The sequence below is a fragment of the Corapipo altera genome, unplaced genomic scaffold (genome assembly GCF_003945725.1).
Source record: "Corapipo altera isolate COAL_440 unplaced genomic scaffold, ASM394572v1 201, whole genome shotgun sequence".
Taxonomy (NCBI): Eukaryota; Metazoa; Chordata; class Aves; order Passeriformes; family Pipridae; genus Corapipo; species Corapipo altera.
In genome coordinates, this window is record NW_020884940.1 from 1,361,631 (window position 1) to 1,384,759 (window position 23,129).

At 49.2% G+C, this 23,129-nt stretch overlaps 2 protein-coding genes across 6 annotated transcripts in view; one reads left to right on the forward strand and one right to left on the reverse strand.

Annotated features, from left to right (window-relative positions):
- Positions 1 to 23,129, forward strand: part of LOC113955549 (S100P-binding protein-like) — a 26,179-nt gene continuing 3,050 nt past the window's right edge. The window contains exons 1-5 of one of the 4 annotated variants that reach the window (XM_027661162.1): positions 1 to 110; positions 2,412 to 3,566; positions 3,785 to 3,882; positions 4,583 to 4,687; positions 12,234 to 12,369. In XM_027661162.1, the coding sequence (XP_027516963.1) occupies positions 2,532 to 3,566; positions 3,785 to 3,882; positions 4,583 to 4,687; positions 12,234 to 12,246 (1,251 nt within the window). In that variant the 5' untranslated portion in view covers positions 1 to 110; positions 2,412 to 2,531 and the 3' untranslated portion in view covers positions 12,247 to 12,369. Of the gene's footprint in view, positions 111 to 264; positions 415 to 2,411; positions 3,567 to 3,784; positions 3,883 to 4,582; positions 4,688 to 9,511; positions 10,241 to 12,233; positions 12,370 to 23,129 lie in introns of those variants that run through there. The other 3 variants (XM_027661159.1, XM_027661160.1, XM_027661161.1) reach the window with 3 other exon arrangements.
- Positions 14,810 to 23,129, reverse strand: part of FNDC5 (fibronectin type III domain containing 5) — a 16,531-nt gene continuing 8,211 nt past the window's right edge. The window contains exons 2-7 of one of the 2 annotated variants that reach the window (XR_003530594.1): positions 22,372 to 22,487; positions 21,874 to 22,072; positions 20,281 to 20,373; positions 17,578 to 17,711; positions 16,298 to 16,885; positions 14,810 to 15,653 (exon numbers count right to left, since the gene is read on the reverse strand). Coding sequence is in view for 1 of the 2 variants with exons in the window: in XM_027661163.1 (XP_027516964.1) it covers positions 16,844 to 16,885; positions 17,578 to 17,711; positions 20,281 to 20,373; positions 21,874 to 22,072; positions 22,372 to 22,487 (584 nt within the window). In the remaining variant the exon portion in view is untranslated. Of the gene's footprint in view, positions 15,654 to 16,131; positions 16,886 to 17,577; positions 17,712 to 20,280; positions 20,374 to 21,873; positions 22,073 to 22,371; positions 22,488 to 23,129 lie in introns of those variants that run through there. The other variant, XM_027661163.1, reaches the window with a different exon arrangement.

A 23,129-nucleotide genomic window follows, 5' to 3' on the forward strand; every position in this document is an offset into this window, starting at 1 on the left:
GCTGCGCCAATCAGAGCGCGCCTCGCGCGGGGGGGTTGCAGCTCTCCGCCAATCAGAGAGCTCCTCGCGCGCGCAGGGGCGTGGCCTCGGCACCCTTAAGATGGCGGCGGGTGAGGGCCGGCCCGTGGCCGCTGCTCGGGCTCCTTTATCTCGTTTGTCTCGTTCATTTGGGGTGCTTTACCCCCTTCCCCGGCGCTCGGGGAGCGGCCGGTGCCCCGGCGGGCCGCGAGGAGGAGCGAAGGGGGTGGGCTCGCCCCCAAAGCCCCGCCTTGGGGCGGTGCCGTTGAGGCGCCGGTTGGGCGGTGCCCCCTTAGGGAGGGACAAGGGGCCGCTGGGCTCCGTGAGGAAGAGGAGTGGTTGCTGCTGGTGTCAGTGCCTTCGAGAAGGAAAGGCTCCAGGGCGACCTTACTGCAGGTTTTTAAGTGCCTGAAGGGACTCCAGGAGAGGGACTTTGGACAAGGGATGGAGCGACGGGACACAGGGAATGGCTTCCCACTGCCAGAGGGCAGGGATGGATGGGTTATTGGGAAAAAACTCCTCCCTGTGAGGGTGGGGAGGCCCTGACACAGGTTGCCCAGAGAAGCTGTGGCTGCCCCATCCCTGGAAGTGTCTAAGTCCAGGTTGGAGCAGTCTGGGGTAGTGGGAGGTGTCCCTGCCCATGGCAGGGGGTGGGCTGGATCATCTCTAAGTTCCCTCCCAACCCAATCTGGGATTTTGCCTTTTCAGAGAAGATAATCTCACATGGTGGACAAATCACAAGCAGCCTGGTTTTATATCAATTTAAGAACATTTAAGCTGTTACAGGCCATTTCCACAGAGTAAATCCTTGCACAGCCCCTGAATTCCACACACTGCTGTGGGAATGGCTTGGGAATCATCAATCACACAAGTTACCCAAGTCCTGCTTCCAGAGTCCCTGATGTAGGGCTGGAAGTACAGACCCAGCCCAGGATGGGGTGGAGTAAATTGGGAAGGTCCCACAGCAAAGAATCCATTTCCTTGTCAGCAGTGGAAACGTCTCCAAATGGGTTTCTTGGGAGACTCTTCCAACAAAGAGGCTTGAAAGAGTCGGTTCTTTCAAGTTCATTGGTTGGATTGGATTCAAACTGAGAGAGGGCAGGTTTAGATGGGATATATGGGGAAAAAATTCCTCCCTGGGAGGGTGGGGAGGCCCTGGCACAGGTTGCCCAGAGAAGCTGTGGCTGCCCCATCCCTGGAAGTGTCCCAGGCCAGGTTGGAGCAACCTGGGATAGTGGGAGGTGCCCCTGCCCATGGCAGGAGGTGCAACTGGATGATCCTTAAGGTCCTTTCCAACCCAAACCATCTCATGATTCTGTGATTAGGAGCTGCATTATCAGACTGCCACACCCCATAGGACCAAATCCATGTTTAATTTGGTTTTATTTATGTTTTTCTTGGAGCACTGGGAGGTAAATTGTAGAGCTCCAGGCAAGCACTGGGACTGCTCCTGACTCCACGTGTTCCTGTGGGGGGTTTGTACACACACAGCTCATTCCCCAGGTATTTTTTTTTTCCTGCAGCATCCTTCTGAAAGTGCCCATGTTTATTATTCTGAAAGTGCCCATGTTTATTATTTAGGCAGAATGACAAGAGGAAGCAGCAGAAATTCCCAGGTTTTATCCCTGCAGTTGCACAACCCCCTCCCTTTTTTTTAAGCAGTAGGTAGTCAAAGCAACAGGAAGACAAAAAGACATTCCTTTAAATCCTTGGTCAAAGAGGACAGGAAATACCTTTCCTTGGTCCAAATTCTCCTACTGGCTGAGAGTCAAGTGCAGGGCTTTCAGGTCCAAAGATTCCTGTTGGGGAGAGTCCTCACTCCAGGAAAAAGAGGGTTTGTTTGTGAATACTTGGAAAGGATTGAATTTTACGGGAAGGTTCTTTATCTGGTGATCTTGGATTGTAATGTGTGTTTTGTGTGAGTGTCTCAGTGACTAATCCCCTCCTGAATGACCCCTCTGCTCCCTGACCGGGTTACTCTTCCCTTGCTCAGTTTTTTCCTAACCCAAAAAAAGACTTTTTATGTGTTTATTTGTGTCTTTGCAGGGTGGGGGCTGAGACACTGGGAGCTTTTATTTAATACCTGAAGCGTGCTCTGTGATCTGGGGTTGTGAGCTGTGATTCCTGGGGTCTGGTGTGAGTGATTTGCAGCAGTTTTGGAGGGGGTGGCACAGAGATGTTGGTTGTTGGGGTTTGTGTTAGTCCTGCTTGATAAAACCCCGTGTGAGAGAAAACTCAGGAAAGAGGGATTGGTGGTTGTTGTGTGTTAGGACCCAAAAGAGTCAGGAATAGAGATGGTGCCTCAGCCAGTGTTTTCACCTTCCCTGTTACATCCCAGCCCCTTTGGAAAGCAGCTGAGTTCGTTTTATTGAAGGTGTTGGTTTTGCTGGCAGGTTGGAGCCGAGTCCTGCTGATTCCTCCTCTGAAGGGGCTGCTCAGAGGGCACCAGGAGCAGATGAACCTCAGAAGAGGCCTCTAGAGCTGGAAGCAGAGATCCAGGCAGCGACAGCGACATGGGAGACAGTTCCCCTCATTCCCCTGGGCTCTGCCTGTGTCGGGAATTCAAACAGGACACAGTTCCCAGGGCCAAGAGGTTGTTGGATTCCTCAGCGCAGCTCCAGGCCCTGCAGTCAGCCAAGAGGGTTCGTGTGTTGAGTCATGTCTGCAGCACTCCAAAGCCATCAGAGAACCTGCTGCTCCTCTCCCCAGGTTCTCCCTGCTCCCATTTTCTGGATGACAGTGGCCAGGGCGACCTTGCTGCCAGTTTTTGTGGGTCCAACTACAACGATGTGGCCGTTTCCCTGGACACCAGCAGGTGCTTCGATGACACTGAGCTGGATGACTCCCTGCTGGAACTGTCAGGCAGTGAGAAAGGGAACTCTCCTTTCGATTACACCGAGGAGGAGATCCAGGAAATCTTGGCAGATGATTGCATGGAAGCTGAGGAGCACCTGATTAGAAAAAGCCATCTGAGCCAAAGTGTAAATGAGGAGAGCGGACAGGCCGGGAGCAGCAGCTGCAGCGGGGCCTCAGTCAGTGAAGATGCCTCAGAGATTGCAGAGGAACCAGAGGCACCTCTGCCCCAGGAGCATTCCCCAGTCAGTTCTGGGTGTTATCCTGGCTTTTTGAGTGGAAGTGCTGGTTTGGGTGGGATCCACCTGCAGCAGGACCTTGACCTGCAGGATCTCCTGCGTCTCAGCCCCTTTGCTGTCAGCGGTTCCGATGAGCCCGTGGAGGGCAATTATCTGGTGGAGATGGAAAGAGAAGCTCTAGAAGCAATGATAGATGATTGTTTAGGATATGCTACAACTGCTGGTAGCTGCATTCTGGAAGAATCCTTGGAGCCTAAAGGCCAGGAAAGCCTGGCTTTGGATTGCCTGGGAAGAGCCGTGCCCTTGTTTCACCTTGGTGATGAGAGCCCAGCACCTGGGTCTGGAAACAAAGAACTTCCCAAAGCAACAGCAAGCTTGTTTTCAAGGAAATCAGACTCTCCAGAGGATGGTGAAGGGGAATCTCCAGGAGCTGAGCAGCCATCAGGCGACATTAAAGTAAACTCACATCTTAATTCTTGTAGCTAAAATGTTTTTAATTCCATTCCTTTGGGTTTGTGCTTGTGGTGATGTCCATAGGCACACAAGTGCTGTGTTTGTACAGGGGAGGATTTTTCAAGTGGAGCAAAGTGTGATTTTTATGTAACAGTACAAGCAGAACTTGCATGGAATGATTTTATTTTGCATGTTAATCCCTTTTTTCCTTACCTTTCCAGTTAAGTGACACAACCATAGTCCAGACCGTGCAGGAAGAGACAACCAGTGGGAAGAAACCTGGCAAAGTTATTGTTGGCCCACAGGAGAAGGAGAAAAGGTAATTTCTTAGCAAGTTTGCACTTTGAGAAACATCCTAATTATTTCCTCAACCAATTTGTTGGTTGTGTGCTGCTGGGTTTTATCCTTGTCATTTAATTACCGTGCACTGAATTAGGGGGAAAAGCACTTAATAATTTACTCTGGAAGACGGGGAAGAATATCGGGATGGTCCAAAAGGGAAAGGAGGTGGTTAAGCCAGTTTGGGGCAGTGGTTTGAAGGCAGAACCGGGGATGTTTGTGCTGTTGTGGCTCCTCCCCGAGCGCTTTTCCTGCAGATGGCAGCAGCGGAGCGGGTCGGCATGGTTCCTCCTGCTCTCCCCTGCTCCTGGAGGTGCCACTTCGGGGGTTTTCCCCCCGCAGACCTGCTGCTCTCAGGTGTTCCGTGCGTTGCTGTTCCTGGCACGGCCCTGGGTGATGAGAAAGATCTGCTTTTGAGGGCTCTCTGCGGGTTCCTGGCGAGGTAACCAGGGCAGTGACCTGCCAGGTCACTCAGCTGACCCTCCTGCTTTGCTCTTGGGTGTTTTATCTTTGCAGCTTTAGTCAAACAAACACTTTCATTTTTTTCAATCACAGAACAGGGCTGCAAAGAGGTCATGTCTGTAATAGTTGTGCAGGGCACTATGCCCTCTCTGTCTTCTGCAACCTAATTTGACAAATAGTCTTAAAAAACCCCCCCTAACACTATTTATTATTTAAAGACTGAAACAACGGCCCTGCATTTCAGAAGTGAAAGTTGAGCAAAAGAAACGTTTCTATCCAGAGTGTGCACACCCACATGATGAAAAGGGTGCCCCCTATATCAGGTAAGCCCTCAGGTGGGATGGGGTGAGGCTGGTGGGGAGGGAAAAATTGGTGTCCTGGCAGGAGGCCTGGCTGGCTGGACTCGTGTTCTTTGATGTTTTTAATGTATTTGTTTTCAGAGGGGGATAAAAATTGCCTGTTACACTTGTTCCATCACCACCAGGCACACAGTTCCTGTACAGGACTCAGTCTTGCTCCAGGGCTGGTTCAGATGAGTTTCAGGGTTGGGGATATCTGGGAAAAATGTTGTAAAGGGAATTTGTGTGTCAGGGATGTTCCCAAAACAGGCCTGTGTCAGCTGGGAAAAGCAGAGCTGAGCTCTGGCTTAGCCTTGGAAGGTAAGTCAGTCTTGTCAGTTCACAACTATCCCAGAAACATTAAGCTTGGAAAAGCCCTCCCAGCCCATGGATCCACCCTGTGCCCCATCCCCACCTTGTCACCCAGCCCAGAGCACTGAGTGCCACATCCAGTCCTTCCTAGGACACCTCCAGGGTTGGGGACTCCACAACCTCCCTGGAACCTGGGAACTCAGCCTGGGGGGATCTTTAGCTCCAGTGCTGAGGTTTGGATTCAATGCTGACACCTCCTGTGTGTTCCCTCAGCGGTGTCATCCCAGAGTGGAGGTGCAAAGGAAGGGGTTGTAAAGAGCAGGGTGTGGATCTCAGCTGAAGGGTGACATCTGATGGGGAGGCCTGGGATGTTCTGAAGGGCAAAATGTTCTGGTATCTTCCAGCCACAGCTTCCCCCTGTGGTTATTTTGAGTGTTCACGGGTGCAATAATTGTCATTTCTGGCGAGTTGTAAGGAAGTGACAGTTGTGTGGAGCCTGCACTTACCCGGGCACAGGAGCAGCTGCATAGCCACAGGGCTGCTTCCAGTGCATGAATGCAGCATAAGTAATGCAGAGGGGACGAGGCAGGCAAAGCTGAAATGGCCTGTTTTCTCTGCCTTTCAAATTAAAAATGCAAGACGTATGTTGTGAGTCACAGAAAATCAGGCAGGAGCTCTAAGTGAGCGGGGCTGACGAGTGAAATACAGCTCTATTTTGCCGGGGAAGAAACATTGTCTGGGATGCACAGAATTTGATTTTCTTATTAGTGCAAAACCTCTCTTTATTTCCAAAGAGCTGCGGGCTTTGGAATTCAGCCCGACAGACAGCGTGGGCTTTCCCAGGTGTCCCAGATAAACCCTCTCAGTGGGCTGGCTGTGCCCTGTGTGCTGTTCCCTGGCACCTGGCTGTGCCCTGTGTGCTGTTCCCTGGCACCTGGCTGTGCCCTGTGTGCTGTTCCCAGGCACCTGGATCTGCAGAGGATGCCTTGTGGATCGTTTGCATGGGAAATGCAGAGCCATCCCAAGAAATTCATGAAGGAAAATTAGCAGGTTTCCCAGCCAGCAAGGGAATTCCCTCTGGGAAGCAGTAACTAATATATTGCTGCTACAAATCTTTAGCTCTGTTTTGAGTTGCAAATCTCCTGGTATTTGTCTCGGTGTGATGTTTGCCTTTGCTATCCCATCTTTTATGTAATCTGTCTGTTCTTCCTTGTATCCTGGCTCCTGCTGCTGTGTTGTCTGAGGGAATTCTGGGCTGTCTACAGCAGAGATTTTTGTCTTTTCCCTCATCTGCACGTTATCTTGCACTTGCAGGTTCTCTATAAATACAACTTTCATATGTATAAATACAACTTTCACCTATATATCTTAGATATCTATGTCTTAGATATGTTTTATATATCTTATATATTCTTATATTGGGTGATTGAGTGCTAAAAGTCACACTGACTGCTTGAAAGAAATCCTTTTATATTCAGAATAAACTTTTCACATCGAGCCATCTCGAGTGAGTTGGGAGACAACCCGTGGCTCTGCCTGTGCCTCCTCTCATTCTGGTTTCTGGATGATATTCAATCTGAATAGATAAATTTATTTGCAGCTTCCTACAGGGGTTTAAATGCTGCTGAGGCTGCACTGTAGCAGCTGTAAAAATGAGATGTGACTTGAACATCTGCTCGGCGATGGGTGGCTGATCATTGACCACACAAGATTTCTGCCAGCTGACCATTTGTCAGCGTTTGCACCTCATTATTGCCCTTAATCCAGCAGTAAATAGAATTATTTCCCTGTTGAGGAGATCTCCCTCAGCCATTCTGGGTCTATATCAGCTACTGAAGTAATGAGGCTCCTAAAACTGTGTTGTTTGGAGCAAAATCGTAGACTGGTTGGAAGGGATCTTAAAGATCATCCAGTTCTACCCCCCTGCCATGGGCAGGGACACCTTCCACTAGACCAGGTTGCTCCAAGTCCCATCCCTGCCCCTCAGGTCCCTGGGAAGCTGATCTTTCCCTAGCAGGATTCCAGCAGTTCTCCTTGAGGCCTGGTGTGTTTGCTAGAGGTTTATGATGTTTTTAGCAATTCTATCAGACTTCTTACAACCTGGCAGAAACCTGATAAATTATTTCCCTGGATCACTCTTGAATCAAAGGGAGAGGAGGAGGAAATACCTTGTAAAGAGTCACAAACCATCTGGTTCTTACTGTAATAGCAAAGATCAATATCTTTAAAAAACAGACAGTGTGTTTAAGGTGATGGAAAGGGAGAACAGTGTAAGGGAGCATATGGAGAAACAAATCTGTGAAATACAAATGAACTCTGTGCTTCCAGACTGTGCCTTGAAAGGATCTGGTCTGTTGATTGATGCTGAGCTGGCTGAGGGGGAAAAAAAAAAACTTAATCTTGAAAGAGTTTTTTCCTGCCCAAATTCATTTGGCTTGAATGGAGAGCAGGCAGGGAAGGTGCAGGACTGGGGCTGTGCTGCCATAAAGGAGGAATTACCTTTAGTGGCTGAGCCTGGGAGGGAGATATCACTTCAAAGGATATGAAATCCACCTCCAAACCCTAAATGTCAAGAGGTGTGGGTTGGGGTTTAGAGTAGGGGATGGGGTAGGAATTGAAAAGGAAGATTTCTAGGAGGTTTATGGTGAGGGGAGTGAGAAGAAGTTACCAGTTCTTAGGGGGTGATAGTCCTGGTCCAGGGGCTTCTCTCACATGGCTTCTGTTTGCAGGGGGGTTTGCAGAGATAATCAGAGCTCCTGGTTTCTAAGTGAGTGGAACTTGCCTGAAAGTCTCATCCTAAATCTGTAGTTTGGTCTCGACTGCTGAGAAAGGATGAGGGATGTTTTAATCTGAACTGCCATGGAACAGAACTTATTTAGGGTGTCACTGTCCCCTTTCCTCGGGTGTAATGGCCAGAAGGACTCTTCCTCTGAGCCCTGGGGTGGATGTTTATGTGAGGCACTGAGGTAATAGCTTTTTCCAAGTATTTGTGGGGTTAGGCTGCCCCTGAGACTTTCCCTTTTCCTCTTGGAGAGGAGCTCAAACCTCTTCCCGGAGTGAGTCACTGTGGTAGTTTGCACAGCTTGTCTGCCCTCAGGCTGGGGGTGAAAGGAAATATTCCCTCTGCTTTATGACCTGAGACTCACAATGCCAAGGGAGGGAACTGACCTGTGGAAAGGCTTAAAAATTTGTGAAAAGCTGTGATTTCTTACACACTTATCGCAGACAACACGAACTGCTGTGTGCAGTGAGAGTTTGCCTTTTGTGAGCTGTCCTGGAGAACCTCCCTAAACAACCCATCCCAAACCCAGGGATTTTTCAAGAACACTTTTTTTAAAAAATCCCCTCTGGAAGTATCATTTTTTTGGACAAGAAACGTCGGTTTTCCTTTGGGTAAATAAAAGCTGATGCTGCAGTTTTTGAAGGAGACCTGGAATTTGCTCAAGAGACTCCCCGTGATTCACATCCCTCACATGACTGCAGTGGCAGGATGGAAAATCCTCGGGGTTTTCACTGGCCAAGGACACACTCCCTGTTCTTTACAGAGAGACCTGGGAGAGATGGACTCCAGCAAGGGCAGCATTCCAGGGAAGGAGCTGTTCTGATGGAACACAGGCCGAAAGAAATCTCTCCCCAGCTCTTGGGGTGACCAGGTTGCTTTGGCTTGAGACCTTCTGCTCATTGCCTGTTTTTGCTGGAAAAATAAAACTCTCTGTGTTGTGGATGTGCCAACCCTGTGCCAGGCAGATGTTCCTTCTCCAAACCACTGGTTTTTTCAGGAGTGCCCCCCCCCATGGTTGTCCATACTCCTTCAGATTTTATTTTGCTTTGCAAACCAGATGGGTTTGCAGTTTATAAATTATGTTTCCTGAGTTATGCTCATCCCTGTGCACGGAGAAGAAGAAGAAGAAAGGAAAAAAAAAAAAGAGGTGACAGAGTTGGCTTTCAAAATTATCTTTTCCAAAGTGCAGAAGGGGCAAAACAGCCTCTAATGATGTGACAAAGCTTTGTAGCACTCTGAGGCCTGGAGATAACCAAGCTCCTTGAGGTAATTTGTTTTTTAATCTTGCTTTTCTGAGGCTGCTTGGAGTTTTGTGGGGGTTTGCCTTGCTATTTCAGAATGTGCAAATGAGAGGATTTAATGTGAGTGCAGCACTTTGGGAGGAAAATTTGCTGCTTGTTTGAAGTGCCTGTTAGTTGAGCCTCCAGCCTTTGTGGTGGGCCAGGGAGAAAGAGCTTTGCAAAGGAGGTGATAGAGCACAAAGCAGAGTCCCTGAAAGGACAGGCTTTAAACTTCTGAAATATCAACTTCTTGCTTTCCAAGGTGCCTTCTTAGGATGTGGTTTTTCCTTTCAAAACCTCCTCAGAGGAAAAATAGGTACCAGCTGCAAACCCCAAGGAAATGGAGAAGGTTTTTTTTCAGAGAAGATGCTGTTCCAGCCTCTCATAGCAACGCTTCTCTTGTGTTTGTTTTAACTGTTTGACTTCCTTTTGCAGAAACTACCCAAGGTCCAACAAGAAACCTACCCAGAGGTACAGCCATACCCACTGGGTGAGGAAGAACTTGGCCAAACTCCACGATTTCCAGAGCATTCCCAACCACTTCCAGTGTAACCCCGTTTGATTTTGCTGTGTTCTGCATTTGGAGTTGATAACTGATCTGGTTTTTAAGTGGTTTGTACTTGGAAAAGTTGTCTTTTAAAAAGGCCACTGGGAGTTTCTCTGGTTTTGAAACATTTGGGGCAGGTTTGGAAATGCAATTTAAGCATGATCTGCTTTGTGTGGGCAGCTTTTATGCTTTGCACCCTTTGAACTGCAAACAACCTCCTCACAGGTCACGGGTGCAGTTGGTGTTCAAGAGGCAGGATGGGATGTTGGATCATTTCACTGATGGAAGCTGGAAAACGGGCTTTGAAGTGGACAAAACTCGATTTAAAGCTTGGCATTGAATCTCCTGCAGTGGTTGGGATCCCTTTGGATAACATGGGGGTTTAAAACTGTGAGAAACAGCTGTGGCTGCCGTTCTCCTCCCTTTGACAAAGTTGTGAACTCAGGAGGAGCTGCTGATTTCACTGCTGGCTTGTCTTGTTCTCTTGTTGCTTTTGTCTCTGAAAAGTTTGCCTTTTTTTGATTGTTTTGACTTGTTTCATTTGTGACTTCTCTTGTAAAAGTATTTAACGAGATTTGCACTCGAGTTTATAAATATTTTGTACCTGTTAAATGTAATTTTCTTTTTTTCCTGTGTTACTGGGGCCCTTCCTTCACTTGCCTTCCTGGGCTGCCCAGATGAGAGTGACCTTGTGTTCATTTGTGTGCCACAATCCAATAGCAGCTCCTGATCTCTGTGCTGCCTCCATCTCCTTCTCTAACAGAGCATAAAACCTCCAAATTCTTTGCAGTTGGAGAGGATGATCTTCAAAATGCTCTTCCCAGGGTTGTCAGCAGGACCTTATGACCACTTTAGGTGTTTATGGGGGGAATTTGGAGAGGAAATTAGGTTTATTCATGGAGGAAATCATATTATATATTTTCATCATAGTAATTTGATTTGGTTTAGAGATGCTTTTGGTTAATATGATCTTAAAGAGATAAAATTTAAACTGATGTTTTTAGGGTCGTGGTTCATATATTTTGTTCTTTTGCCCTTCTGGAGCAGGACAGGAGGAAGTGGCTTTGAAAAGCAGGGAAAGTTTCTCTCACTGTCCCAGATGTGCAGTGACTGAGACACAGAGAATGGAAGTAATTTGTGCCAAGGATAAGCAGGGAAGCTTGGAGCAGAGCCTGGCACTGCCTGGCTGCACTAACTCCCAGATAACACAGGCTCCAGTGAGGGAGGAATCCATGGACAGCACGTTTGGGGGGGGGTTGTACAGCTGGGGGTGGTGTATGGCCAGTGTTAGGGCTTTGTGTCAAGAATTCTCCAGCAAATATCACGTTATTGATGCCCTCAGAGCCTCTTGGGTGACTTTTACCCCTGTAAATTTTGTCCTCAGAGAGCCTTTCATGGGAAGAGAAGGGGAAATCCCTTGGCAGCACTGGTTGGGAAGTGTGGGGGTTATTAACACGTGGTGGTTGTTGTCTCCTAAACCAGTGAATCCCACATATTAGGTGTTCTGAAAAAGGAATAATTCACATGTGGTCCTGAGGGCAGTTTCACCTGCTGTCCAGGTCACAGAATTCCAGAACAGTTTGGGTTGGAAGGAACCTCAAGGCTCCTCTCCTTCCACCCCTGCCACAGGCAGGGACACCTTCCACTAGCCCAGGCTGCTCCAACCTGGCCTTGGACACTTCCAGGGATCCAGGGGCAGCCACAGCTTCTCTGGGCAACCTTTGCCAGGGCCTCCCCACCCTCCCAGGGAGGAATTTCTTCAACCTCCTCCTAGCAGTGTTTGCTTCAGGCATTCTGAGAAGGCCACAGGGGCAGCAGGAGCCTGAGTGCAGAGCCTCTCACCCCCTCCCGTGGTGAAAGCAGCCTGGCTGGATTGCTGGAGGGTTTATCTGATATTAAACTGCTCCCAGACTAGCTCTTTGGAGGCCAGAAGTAACTCAGCAGTGGCAGCAGCTGCTGCAGTCACACAGTGCTGGGAGAGGGAAGCTCTGTCTCCACCAGTGATCGACAGTCCCTGCTGATCAGCAGGGGGAGAGCAGTGGGAATGCCACAGGAAATCTGCTTCCTTTGCTGAAATTCAGGATTTTCCACGATTTTGTTATGTATCTGTTTATGGGATTATTACTGAGTGATGTACAGCAGGCAGGGTGTTGTTTATACCACCTTCTCTTGAAACAGGCTTTCTGCTTGTGGTTCTGCCCTGCTGAGAGAATGAAATCCTGCTCAACAGGCAGCACCTGACCCTGGCAGGGAGGGGATGGTGTCTGCAGGGTGCTGTGGCTCAGACCAGCTTCCCTGTGCTGGACACCTTGGGCACAGGCAGGTGCCTCCTCCCGAGGTGTTTGTGCTCCTTGTGAATGTAAAACTCTCACATGAATGAACACTGCCAGCTCTGCTCTTCGAGAAGGGATTGAGGCTTCTGGGCAGCTTTGTGGCTGAAAATTTCCTTCTTTGACATTGGAAGTGATTCATATGTGCTGAATGGTGGAGACACTGCAGGGGGAGGGAGGGATTGTGGATTAAACCTTCATGGAAGGACGTGCTGTGTGTTTGCTTGAGTGTAGCCAAGGGCTGTGTTGATGATTTTATTTTATTTTTTTTTTGCTGTAGTAGAATCCAGTGACATCAGTAAGGCTGGAAGAAGCTGCTTTGTGCAAGCCCTGCGTGAGCTCTGAGATGAAAGGCTTCACAATTAAAAATTTAACAGCGTTTATCGATGTATTACAGGCAGCCAACAGCAGCTGGAAGACAATGGGACTGAAATTAAACTACTGTGTGGGGGGGTTTTTCTGCCTTCCTCTCAAAAACTAACCAGCTCTTCCCTACTTTTGTGCTGTAAGGGGGAAGAAATTGTGTCCTGAAACAGGAAATAGTGAAAGCTGGTAATATTCTCCCTTTGAGAGGATTTCTAGTGCCATGCAGGTGCAGCCTGTGCTGAACAGGTCTGGATGGTATAAATAGGCTTTATTTAGCAGTTGGTGGCACTAAATGTGGGGGTTTTGTCAGCTAAAAAGGACAAAGTGTCAAATGGCATCGTGGGGCTATGTCATTATTGCCACTCAATGGCTTTGCATCCAGATTCCAAGGAAAAAGATGGCTTTTCTGGCTGCCAGCTTCGCTGCCTCCATCTGGGATCTGAAATTCAAGCTGTGTCTTCCCTGGCTCTGTCACTAATAATAAAGATCCCTCATTTGGAGCTTACTTAAACAAAATTGATGCTGATGCAGGAGCTGAGAGAGAACCCAGCTCTCCTTCCTCGAGGCGTGTGGGCTACAGCACCAACAAGGAGGAACATCCTCATTTTAATCCACCGGGTCATCAGACAATTTAATAGACACCAGATTTGTGGAGGAAACAGAAGATATTTTAGCATAACAAGCATGTTGATCACGCAGCTTTTTAACAAGTGCTAGAAAGCTGATGGAATTTGGTCAGCTCAGCGTCTGCTCCCAGGCTCGGCAGTAATGGCTCATTATGTGTCGTTAGGAAGCTTTTCTGCAAATCTGGGGAAATTACATTTGGTGGGGAACATATGGTGTAATGTTCAACTCTCTCCTTGGGAAGTGCAGGCTGACTACTCAGTCAAAGAGGTGCCATATTTTTATCAGGAGAGTGGATGTGCAGCTGTGACATTCGCTTTGGAGTGAGGTAACCTTTTGTGTCTTTGGCAAACACTGGCATTAGCAGCCTGTTCCTCCTCCCAATTTAAATCTCCTCCAGAAAGTCATTACCAGCTGAGATTGTACTAACACTTTCCGCCGTGTAGGTGTTTCCTCCTCGGATGCTATTGAACTGTCAAGGAATAAAATGCCTAATGTTCTCATTTTCCTCGGAGGAGAGAGCCAAGAGCTTGTGCTGGTGCCTGTGGTGGCGAGGGAGGTGTGAGAAGTGGCTGGTGCTGTGTTGTGAGTTGGAAGGACACGCTGTGCAGGGTTTGTTTGCTCCACACTTCCTCCCGCGGCTCCGCTTTCCTAAACTCGTGGGGGAGGAATATATTGGCTAAATTGTACTTGTAGGCATAATATTACAGTGCTTGGAAGGATGGAGGCAAGTGGTGCTTAACTTTAAACACTGCCAGCCCTGAGTGTGCTGGCAAAGGGTTCTGTTTGCAGCTTCTCGCTCCTGTTGTGCCCTCGGTCTCTGCTCAGTTGATTCTTGGAAATCAGCAGGATTAATCCCCAGGGGCTGCTGGGGGGCTGCTCCCCTTTGCTTTTAGAGATCAGCAGGGAATCAGCACTTGCAGGGCTCTCTGGGCTCCCTGTCATGCCAGCCCACTCCCACTTGCTGCTTTTTAGTATTTATTGAAACCTCCTTTTTCCAGCTCCTGCTCCAACAATGAGTCAAAATCAGCAGTCAGGGAAAAACACGCGGGGAACGTGGGTGGCCTTTGGGGTATGTTCTGCTGTGGCCCAGCATGACTTCCCTCAGTGTGTCTTGGGTTTATTTTTCCCTGATCCCTTCCCTTTATTGACTGTAAAACACCTCAGGAGTATCTTTTGGCAGCTGTTGTTGGGAATGAAGTCTCTGTTCTAAAGATGGGCTTGAACTCACACAGGCCCAGAGCCTTAATGGTGTGGGACTCTCATGGGTGACAGTGGAATTTAATACCTAAACAGCTTTGATGTTTATGACCCTCAGAAAAGCGGGTTTTTAAATAACTTTCTTTTCCTATAAGGGGAAAACCTTTTCCTAAAACGTGGTCTTGTTGCATCACTTCAATCTGGAGTTGCTGAAAATATTTTCTTGAACTGGATGGCTTGGACTCCCTCTCTGAGCTGAGTTGCTGCCAGGCTGCATTTGTTTCTCCTCACTTAACAGTATTATTTCCTTACTCTCAAACCCTGCAGTTATGGGGCATCATGATGACCCTGGAACCTCCTGCCCTGTCGTGGTGTGAACATTGACACCGACCCTTTACATTTTAATTCTCTTCTACCAAACCAGTGGTCCCATCTCTGTTAGGAAAGAAATGGCTTAAACCTGTCGCTGGGGAATAACAAAGGGGGTTTGGTCTTCAGTCCCAGGGACAACTGTCTTTAAAAACAGCCACACAACCCCCCCCACCTGCCAAATTACCAGGGTGAGTTTCCTCTTGAGCACCTTCTGAGGGCTGTTTGCTTGGCTGTCTGCTCCTGGATTAGGAGAGAGCATCTCCCTTATCGTTTTGCACATGCTGTACCATCTGTCCCAAATCTCCCTTTGGAGGGCTATGGATTCCAAATGCTGTTTCTTTCTTTAGGAGATAACAGCCGTGTCTGAAGGATTTTGCTAGGTATGGCTGTGCTGCTATTTATGGTGCAGGGGTTTTTTTTTTTGTCCTGCAGCCAGAGTGAACTCTGAACCTTCCTGGGTTTCTCCACCCAGACATTTTGGGTTGTAATCACTGGGAAACACAGGGAAGGCCCCCCAGTTCTGTGGGGTGTGTTCTGCTAGGAGCAGGTGAATATAAAATTACTAAATTCAGATGTTACAAGGACACAAGAGATGCCTTTAATCTTTTATTGTACATTATAAAATGTTTATTGCTCTGTCTGTATCAGAGGTGTTGACCTCTCCCTCTTGGTGATGGAGGAGTATGTTCTGGCAAAGGATCCACTGAAGAGACCTTTGGGGTTGGCCTGTCTTCTGAAACCAGCACAAGGGAAGCCTTTGCTTGTTCACCAACACATCTGCAAGCAAACTTCCCTGTGCCTTTCTCCCAGACCAGCTCTTTTGGAAAGGCTGGTGCCAGTGGAAGAGGAGAGATGGCTGAAGTCCTTCCTGCCAGCCTGTTTCTTTGCAGGGACTTCTAACCCAGGCTCATCTGAGTGCAGGTTTGTTGTAACGAGATCCAAACCCTACTCAGGCCAACCTGTCTTGGCATTGGATGGAACAAGTAGGATCCTGCCTCATCCCCTAGTGCATATGGAGTGGTCTCGTGGAGTAATTAAATAAATACAGATACCCCATGGCACACTACAGAGAGTAAATCTTGTCCACGTGATGGTCCTGCATCTACCAGCTTCCAGAGCACCAACAGTCCCAGGGATCCTGTCAGCTTGCCAACATCAAGCACTTAATAAGAGAGAGGAGAACCCCAGCCCCTTTCCCGTTCATCCTCATCCTTTTTGGGAAGGGCTGTCTCCAGCAGATACCTGCCCTCACAACACCACAAAAATAGTGCAGGCACTGTCGGGAGAACCAGCCCTTCCCACAGGAACCCTGCTAAAAGAAGCATTTTAAGAACCTAAGCCCTCAGAAAAAGGTCCCTCAGGCCAGAGCCTTCCACAACAAACAGCTCTTGCCCCTGGAGCCCTTGCATAGCAACCGGTGTCATCAGGTATTTTGTCTTTTTTGTCTTTTTTTTCTTTTTTTTCTTTTTTTTTGCTGACTGGCTACATTTTTATGGACCTTTTATCACACTGGTGGTGGACTCAGGCCCAGCTGAAAATACCATGAAGAAAATGGTTGAAATTATCCTTGGAAGCTAAATAACAGCTTCTGGTGTCCCCTCGTGTCTGTCTGTGCCTCAGTGTTCCCCGGTTTTCTGAGGTGAAGAGCACCAGTGGTGAGACAGGAGAGACAGCAGCAGTGAGAGATGTGCTGCAGCCTGACCGGAGAACAACCAGGGGAGGTTCTCCTGGTGGGAATGGAAACTGGGGGATGCCTTTTTTTTTTGTTTCTAAAAAACCCACCTGCAAGACGTGTCACACAACACACATCGATGAGCAAAGCAAGGCGAGAGCACACAGCAGCCAGAATTCGGCTCGTTGGTGGCGTTTGGGATGAGCTTCCCTCCATTCCTGCTCGGAGAGGGGTGTCGGTGCCTGGTGCCCGAGCTCACGGGAATTCTGTCAGGGTGGAGTGACAGTGAGACCAAATAAAGACACAACAAAACCTCGGACATTCCCAAAGACAGGAAAGTCATCCCAGAAGACGGAGTGTGAGGGTGGAAAGGAGTGTGTGAGACGTTGCTCCAGCCCAGGTGATCCACGAGTCCGGGTCAGCACCTGTCTCACCGATGCTTTTCCGTCTTCTTTGGGTGTCAGGGTTTTCTGAAGGATTTTCCTTCCTGGCCAGATGTTTGGCAGGACACGGGCGAGGAGGTGTCTGCCAGCAGGTGACAATCACTGGGTCTCTTTCCAGGTCGCTCTGACAATATTTCACCTCCCCAGTCATCACGGCTCAGAGGCAGAAAGTGAGAGTGAGGGATGGAGTCCATCGATCAGGTGACAGGCCTGTCATGCTTCGATGATATTCACTGAGGGCTTGTTTTTTGGAAACTAGGAGAGAAGAGGAAACAAAGGGAGAAAAGATGGATAGGGGGGAAAAAAAACAACCCACATCAGAGGTCAGTGCACTGTGCTGGTCAGGTTTTGTGAAAATTCTTGTCCCGTCCCCTCATGATGATGAAAAAGGGCCAGGGCTGAGCCTTGGGCTTCTGTGGTTCCTCACTGCTTCTGAGTGAGCAGAAATTAGTGAACTGTTTAAAATAATAAATAAGTGTGAAGCGGTGGGGATGTGCCAGAGAGAATAGAAACACAAGGAAGTTAAATTAATTGAAATAAGTCGGTATAAATTACAGGCTTGAGCCTGTTTTAAGCTGAGCCTGTTTACTAAGGCTGTGACAAACCTTTGACATCGTGCATGTTGCCAGCCAGTGCTCCTGCTGATTAACTTTGAGTTAATTACAAGAGCAGTGTCCTCTTTGCCACGTGCCCCCTGAGGGCTGCGGAAGGACCCGAGGAACTCGTTGTTCTTCCAGAGGTGTTCAGATAATTCAGAATTGTGGGCTAAATCCTGATTTCTGGTGGCAATTCAGGCCCATCCAGAGGCGTGGCTGGCAGGCTCCCGAGCACGAAGTGGTGCGTGGGGGTGGAGGGTGTTCCTTTTTCGCATCCTGGCTGGAGGGGAGGGTGTTTAACAGAGGGTTTTTGGGTGATTCAGGGCTGTGTGCCCTGTCCCCAGCTCTCACCTTGCTGCGCAGGAGCCCCCCGCCCTGGTGCTCCGGGGTGCTGTTCTCCGAGGCGCTCTTGGCTTTCTCCTTGCTGTTGTTTGGCTCGTTGTCTTTGATGATGTCGTACTGTCTGCAGAACAGGGCGATCACCCCTGACAGGAAAAACCATCAGTGATCACACAAACGAGCTCAGCCTGCCGAGATCAGAGATCCCTCCTTGCCAGCCGCCTTTGTGCCTCCTCGGCAGCATCCACAATTCCTCCCAGGGATCATTTTCTAACGCAGCCAGGCAGCCCTCTGGCTCTTTCCTTCCCCCGTGCCTAATTCCATGCTAAACTAGTTAGACAGGAGGACAGAAGCTTAATTATGTTCCAACTTCCCTGTTAATAAATGGGACAAGTGTTTTAAGCCCTCACGCCAACAACCAACCCCTGCGGTTCGATGGGATTTTTTTGCTTTGCAAACACAGGGGCTCCTGGAATTTCTGGCCGGTGAAAACGTGTCCTCTGATCTCTGTCCTCTGAGGGGAAGAGGAGCTGGAGCTGGCAAGAGGGGAGGCAGGTCCTGTGTGCCAGCAGCAGGACAACACCTGCAAATGGGCAACAGCCACGGCAGCACAAGCTGCAAGTGGAAATTTCCTCCCGCCCAGGCACATGGAGAGGGAAGCAGGGGCAGCCATGGCACGTAAGAAGACTGCAAATGTCTGTCTCCAAAGCTTCCTTGTGATGCTTTCACCAAATAACATCTCTGCCTTGCACATTCCAGACACGTAGGTTAAGTAGGTCCAGGCAGATACTGCTTTTCCCTTACTGAAAAATACTCCTTAATAGCAAAATGTGTGTAGAACTTCCACCAGATCATCACAAACTGCTCTGTGAGGTGAGCTGTGGTTATGGCAGCTGCCCCCAGGCTTTGCTGACATGCACAGTGATCCCAGTCCTTTCTTTGGGAATGGGGACAAACGGCTGATCCTCGGAGAGCAGGTGTTAACATCTGCCAGGGTCACACCTTCTGGGATCTCAGAGGGCAAAACTGAAGCAAAGTGCCACAAAAAATGCCAGAAACACGGACAGCACAAGAGTTTGGGGGCTTGGCTCAGTCCAGAGCCCTGGGCATGGACTGGTTCCAGTTTGGATTTGCTCAAACATCATCACACAGGGCGGGTTAAGAGCTGGAGGGAGGGTTTTTTTACACTGAGACTTTGTAAAGAACCCACTTGATGCAGAGAGATTCTTCCCCCCCCCCCCCCCCCCCCCCCAGTCCTCTCCTTTTTAAATGTAAGTCATCTGTCTGGAAGGGAAATTGTGGGATTAGCAAATTCTTTGTTCCCAGCTGATCTGAGTTTCAGATTATTCTACAGGGGGAGATGAATCAGTTGTTCAGTCACTCCATGTAATTATTCATGATTGTTTTTCCTGGCAGGGCATTTAAATTTGGATGTGCACAAGTAAAACTTGGCATAAATGCTGAAAAAATCATGGACTAGAGGTTTTGGAAACCCTTTAATTTAGTTTAGGGTTTTGTGTGGTTGTTGTCTTTGGGAATAACTTCTGCCCTGGCTCTGGAGGTGCAAATAAGGGCAAAAAAAAATGTAATGCATGGATTCACTTTGCAGAACTGTGCAGGACACAGTTAATCCTTCCTTCCCCCTCTGTGATGAGGAAAATTCTGTGTGTGGGAAAGTGGTTTGACTGGGACAGGGGAACTAAACACGAGTGGCAAAGGCTGTCTTGTTATGGATCACAGATTTATCCTGCTGCTAATTTCCCTCCCTGCCAGATTTCCCCGGGTCACCTGGGCCATTCAGGGAGCAAATGTGGGCTCATTAATGTTTTACAGGCAGCCAGGGGACGCAGGGGCTCTGAACAGAAAACAAACCTGTGCAAACTTGACTTCCCATTAACTCCTGGGTGTAATTTCCAAACATCAGCCACTTCAGACACACTAAACCAACAGAGCAGGAGTTGGAGGGATTTTCCTCTCCTTATTTACAAGCTTAAAACACAAGTGAGATCTCCCCTAGGTGCAATTTCCTGTAAGATCTGTTGACATGTGGTGCCAAGCTCTTGTTGGAAAACTCTTCCATATGCTTCCATTATTTTAATTGGTTTTAAGTAGGTTTTAGTGTGTACATTTATATATATATATGAAATAGTGGGTGTGGAGAGTGAGACTCTTAAATTTCTGTTTTGCATGAGTGTTGGAGTCATATAATATCCAGATAATTACAGATGCCCTGTATTATCTGAAGGGCTCAAGGGATCCCCTTGGATGTTTGGGTGCCCCATCCCTGGAAGTGTTCCAGGGAAGTTTGGACAGGGCTTGGAGCAGCCTGGTCTAGTGGGAGGTGTCCCTGCCCATGGCAGGGGGTAGAACTGGATGATCTTTAAGGTCCCTTCCAACCCAAACCAGTCCATAATTCCAGGGCTGAGGGCATTATATTCAGATCATTCCGGAAAAAAATGAGATTACAGGATTAGCCATTGGGAATTGGCTCCATCAAGTCCATTATCTACTCCTGGTGGACCAGACCTGACCCACTGATTCTCCTGCTTTTGGCACTGCCCAACCTTCCAGCTGAGTACTCCACACTCCTGGTGGGAGGAAGGGTCTCTTTTCAGGTCTTTCCATGATTACACGTGCAAACCAAGCCATCCATCCATCCATCCCTAGGGATACTCCGTGGATATCACATGCTTTTGAGGGAGAGGTTGAACTGACCTGCCCACATAAACAACACCACAACAATGATGAGAATTTCCCCCGCTCGCAGCTGTTGGTTTTTCTTCGCCATCTCCTTCATCGTCACCTCATCTGCACAAGGGGGGAAAGAGAGACATGAAACCAAACACCCTGCAATGTGTCAGGGTCACAGCTCTGAGGGAGTCCTCACCCTGACAGGAGGGCAGCTTAGATGGGATATTAGGAAGAAATTCCTCCCTGGGAGGGTGGTGAGGCCCTGGCACAGGTTACCCAGAGAAGCTGTGGCTGCCCCGTCCCTGGAAGTGTCCAAGGCCAGGTTGGAGCAACCTGGGCTAGTGGAAGGTGTCCCTGCCCATGGTAAGGAGTGGGAACAGGTGATCTTTATGTCCCTTCCAAGTCAAACCATTCCATGATTCTGTGATTCATTCTCTGATTCTGTGGCATCCTGAAGGGACGGAGCAGTGGGACAGGATCAACAGGAGCTACCACAGGGTGAGCCCACATATTACCTGTCCCTGTGGTGACTCTGCTGTCTCTGTCCCTGTTAGTGGTGTCTGTGGCTGTCACAAAACCTTGCAGGCTCCAGCAGTTCCAGGAGCCTGGCAGGATATTTTGCAGTGGAGCCCTGGGATTCAGAAAGGAGCAGAGCCTTTTTGCGGGGCATAATTCGCCTCCTTGGGTTCAAAGCACTAAGAAGATTACAGTTCAGGCCCCAGGAAGGGAGCACTGCTCCTCTTAGTGCTTTCAGATGAACAGCAATTCAGTATTTACAGCCACCAAATCTTTTAATAGAAAGAATCAAGAACTTGCAACATCCTTGGAACCACGGCCAAATGCCCTGGAACAGGCTGGATTCTCAACAGGCAAACAGGGACCTGTGTGTCCCACAGCCCTGCACTCCCAGGTCCTTTTTGGAGCAGGGATTCTTGCTGACAGAAGCCCCTCAACAATCTGGTTTGGCTTGAGAAGAACAGGTGAAGGAGTTGCCAGTCAGGAAGTGCCTGATTTCCTCCATGGAGATATCCAAAACCCAACTGGATGTGATCCTGGACAACCTGCCCTGAGCAGGGCTTTGCACTGGGTGATCTCAAGAGGTCCCTTCCACCCTCAGCTTTCTGTGATTTGGCAGAAATATTTCAAGTGTAAGAAATATTTGGGGTATTTTCTTTTTCCCTACTGCCCTGGAATCCAAGCACAGGAGACTCCTCGAATCCCACAAGTGCCAGTGCCATGCAGGGGGCTGGTTCCACATGAGTTCACAGACTGCTCAGGAATTTCCCCCTGGCATTCTCCCCTTGCAGGGAGCTGGACACACAGCTCCCAGCGTGGAAACCTTCTCCTCCTCACTATGCCTGTCAAACCTCATCTGAAACGGGAGAAAGGAGCAGCCTGCCTTGGCAGCACCTCCCTGTCACCTTGTGCACCCCTCAGCCTTGTCTGCTGGGTACCCTGAGGTGTCCTGCTTGTCCCCTGGGGGCTGTGAGAGGACACTCAGCCCCCTGTGTGTGTTTATCCCAGCATTCTCCCTGCACAGGATCCTGTTTCCTCCCTACAGGGCCCTGCGCTGCCTTGGGCGTCCCGGGGGCCACATAGGAACTCACCCACACTTGCCTTTATTTTTAGAGGCTAGTTTCTCAGCTTCCCTGGGGGTCTTGAAGAGGACTGGCTCACTGGCAGGGCTCTGGCCTTGGATGCTGATGGACTGGACATGCACAATGTACTCAGTGTCCTCCTCTAGGTCCCAGAGGGCACAGGAGCGGGTGGTGGTGTTCACCTCCTGGATGAAGCGCAGCATCCGCACGTCCTTCTTCTGGAAGCCGAGAGAGGAGAGCACAGAGTGGTGGGGAGGCCTCCCGTGTGCACTGCTGTCCCCTAAGGCCACCTGCCTCCTGCCCTGCCCACCAGGGATGTGGGGACCCTTCCCTCTCTGCAGCCACCAACACACAAAACGCCGCTGCAAAGAGGACAGGGAGCCAAATCCCCTCGGACCACGAGGGGCAGGACGAGAAGGAATGGGCTTAAACTGCAGCAGGAGGATTTGGGCACTGAGGGGACCTGGGGGTGGGGAAGACAAACATGGCTGGAGCTGAGTAACTGTAGGCACTGTACCTGTTGGGAAATTGCAAATCCAATGACAACTTCATCTTCCAGAACATCCCAAGTCACCACGGCCGAGTTGGCTTTCAGGTGTTTGACCGTGACATTTACTGGAGCTGACGGGCTGTCTGCAAGGAGGGAGAGCAGAGCCTTTACAGGGGCAGGAGACAGAGCTAGGGCAAGGAAGGGAGTGGGAAAAGACCTTCCTCAGGGTCCTTCCTGGGTTTGTTTCTGGATATGGGACCTGGAAATTGCAGGTACTCCAGGTCTCGATTCCCAGTGAGGTTCTAGGAGATCTCTGCTGAGAGTATGAGTGTCATTGGGCACAGGTTCAAACTGAGAGAGGGGAAATTTAGCTTAGATATTGAGAAAGAATCCTTTCCTGTGAGGGTGGGGAGGCCCTGGCACAGGTTGCCCAGAGAAGCTGTGGCTGCCCCAGGATCCCTGGAAGTGTCCAAGGCCAGGTTGGAGCAGCCTGGGACAGTGGAAGGTGCCCCTGCCCATGGCAGGGGAGGGGACCTGGATGATCTTTAAGGTCCCTTCCAACCCAAACCATTCTATGATTCTACGTATGAAATAACTGACCCTTGGGAAGAGTTTCTTTACCAACACAGCCAAGCCCTGAGCAGCTCATTCATCTCCTCCTTCCCAGCCACGCTCCACGTTTTCTCTGTTGTTCCCTACTACGGTCTGACAGTGACAGCTGGGAGGAGATGCAAAATCTGCCTGGGAAGTATGCAAAGGGAATGCTTTGATGAGCACTCTGGAGG